Source organism: Belonocnema kinseyi, chromosome 7, assembly GCF_010883055.1.
Source record: "Belonocnema kinseyi isolate 2016_QV_RU_SX_M_011 chromosome 7, B_treatae_v1, whole genome shotgun sequence".
In the NCBI taxonomy this organism is placed as follows: Eukaryota; Metazoa; Arthropoda; class Insecta; order Hymenoptera; family Cynipidae; genus Belonocnema; species Belonocnema kinseyi.
The window spans coordinates 40,456,523-40,458,228 of record NC_046663.1 but is presented as its reverse complement, the minus strand read 5'-3'; the positions used below and the strand labels follow the sequence as shown (position 1 = coordinate 40,458,228).

The window sequence follows — 1,706 nt, the reverse complement described above, 5'->3', positions numbered from 1 at the left end:
GGCGCATACTTTGAATAAAATATTTGTTATCATTCTCTTGAAATAAATGTGTTTTTTTCTTGAAAAAATACCGGTTTCATATGTATACACCTGGTAATTATGTTGCCAAAAATTATTTTATTTGCTTAAAAACGCATTTCTTTAACTAAAAATTAATCGATTCTTTTTTTGCTGTAAATTTATATTTTTTAAATAAAAATTCATCTATTTGGTTGAAAATTTGTGTTTTTGGTAGAAGATTACCCTTTCTGGTTGAAAATTCAACTATCAAAAATCAAAAAAGCCTGAAGAATTTCCGTGTCCCTAAAACGAATCCGCTGTCTAAATTTTGCTTAAACATCAGATTTTTGAAATATACTAAACTAAAAGTGAAAAAAATCAGTTTGAGATGAATAAAAATATATGTGAAAGGTAAAAAGAAGTCATAAACAATGGTGTTAGCAGTTTAAAAAAAAAGTTGCTGATCAAGTTATATTGCCTCAAATATTGCTCAAAATAGCCATATTTGCGCTTTTAGGTTAAGATATCTCGAAAACAAGACGTGTAGAAAAAATGTATACAACGGATTCGTTTTTATGCCACCAAAATCCTTGGGGGCCACATAGGTCGGTCTTTAGGTACACATTTTTTCGGTCTATGTTATTGAGAATCATCTTTTTTAGTTGAAAATCATCTATTTTGTGGAATACTTTTTTTGGTTGAAAATGAGCTTTTTATTATTGTTTATATTTTGGGTTTGAAAAGTCAACTGAGATCTTTTTTTAATATAAATTCAGATATTTTTATGATTTGCATTTTTAGTTTAAAAATGTATCTATTTTAGTAAAAATTTTATCTGTCGTGGATAAAAATCCAAGTTTTTGGTTTAAGATTTAACTATTTCTTAGAAAATTTACTTTTCGTTTACACTCATATACTGGCGTTAGAAAGTCAAATTGAAATCCTTCTTGAAATTAAAATTCAATTTTTTCATTAAAAGTTTATCTTTTTCATTTAAAAATTCATCTGTTTTAGTATATATTTAATATTTCTAGTTAAAAATTCAACTGTTTGATTAAAAATGAAACTTTGTATAAAGGAGGCTTTAAGATAGCCGATTTAAAACTGTTGACATTCGTTAAAAAAATTCTGAAATAAAAATCCCTCTATTATATATTACAGATGAAGTCATTGAGAGGCCACGCCTTGCTCGAATATCAGTAGAACAGCGATACGAAGATTACATGTCAGCAGCCACGCCAAACAGGCGCAATATCAACCCCTATGTTTCAAGGTCTAACCACCGTTCTTCCAATCCTAACTATCCACGTGAGTATTTTATCATTTTTTTGAAAAAAAAAAATTGTTGAGATTGCCAAAAAAACCCACGTTTTATTTCTTAACTGCAAATAATTTGTTCTCGCTGAACGGCCCCGGCCCCTAGAGTCTTAGAAACCGTGTTTCGTATTTGGACTTACAAAAGTACATATTGATGTAGGAAATTGAGTTGAACATTTTTGTTTGATGAAATAATGATGGTAATGTATTGAAATTTTTCAAAATTTATGGTAATTCATAGAAAATTATGGAAATTTATGGGCATTTACGAAATGTATAGAAATGTCTAGTAATTCAATGGTAAATGTTATTAACAGTTCTCCTGGATGGGTACGAAATATCTCAGGCTATAATTTCTAACATTTCTAGAAATTAAAGGACATTTATGA

The 1,706-nt window shown here is 28.4% G+C and overlaps 1 protein-coding gene across 1 annotated transcript in view; it reads left to right on the top strand.

The window, feature by feature from the left end:
• The window catches only part of LOC117176430, a 31,661-nt gene extending 29,955 nt beyond the window's left edge, over positions 1-1,706 (top strand). The window contains exons 4-5 of the mRNA XM_033366669.1: positions 1,162-1,308; positions 1,687-1,706. Coding sequence (XP_033222560.1) covers positions 1,162-1,308; positions 1,687-1,706 — 167 coding nt within the window. The remainder of the gene's footprint in view (positions 1-1,161; positions 1,309-1,686) is intronic.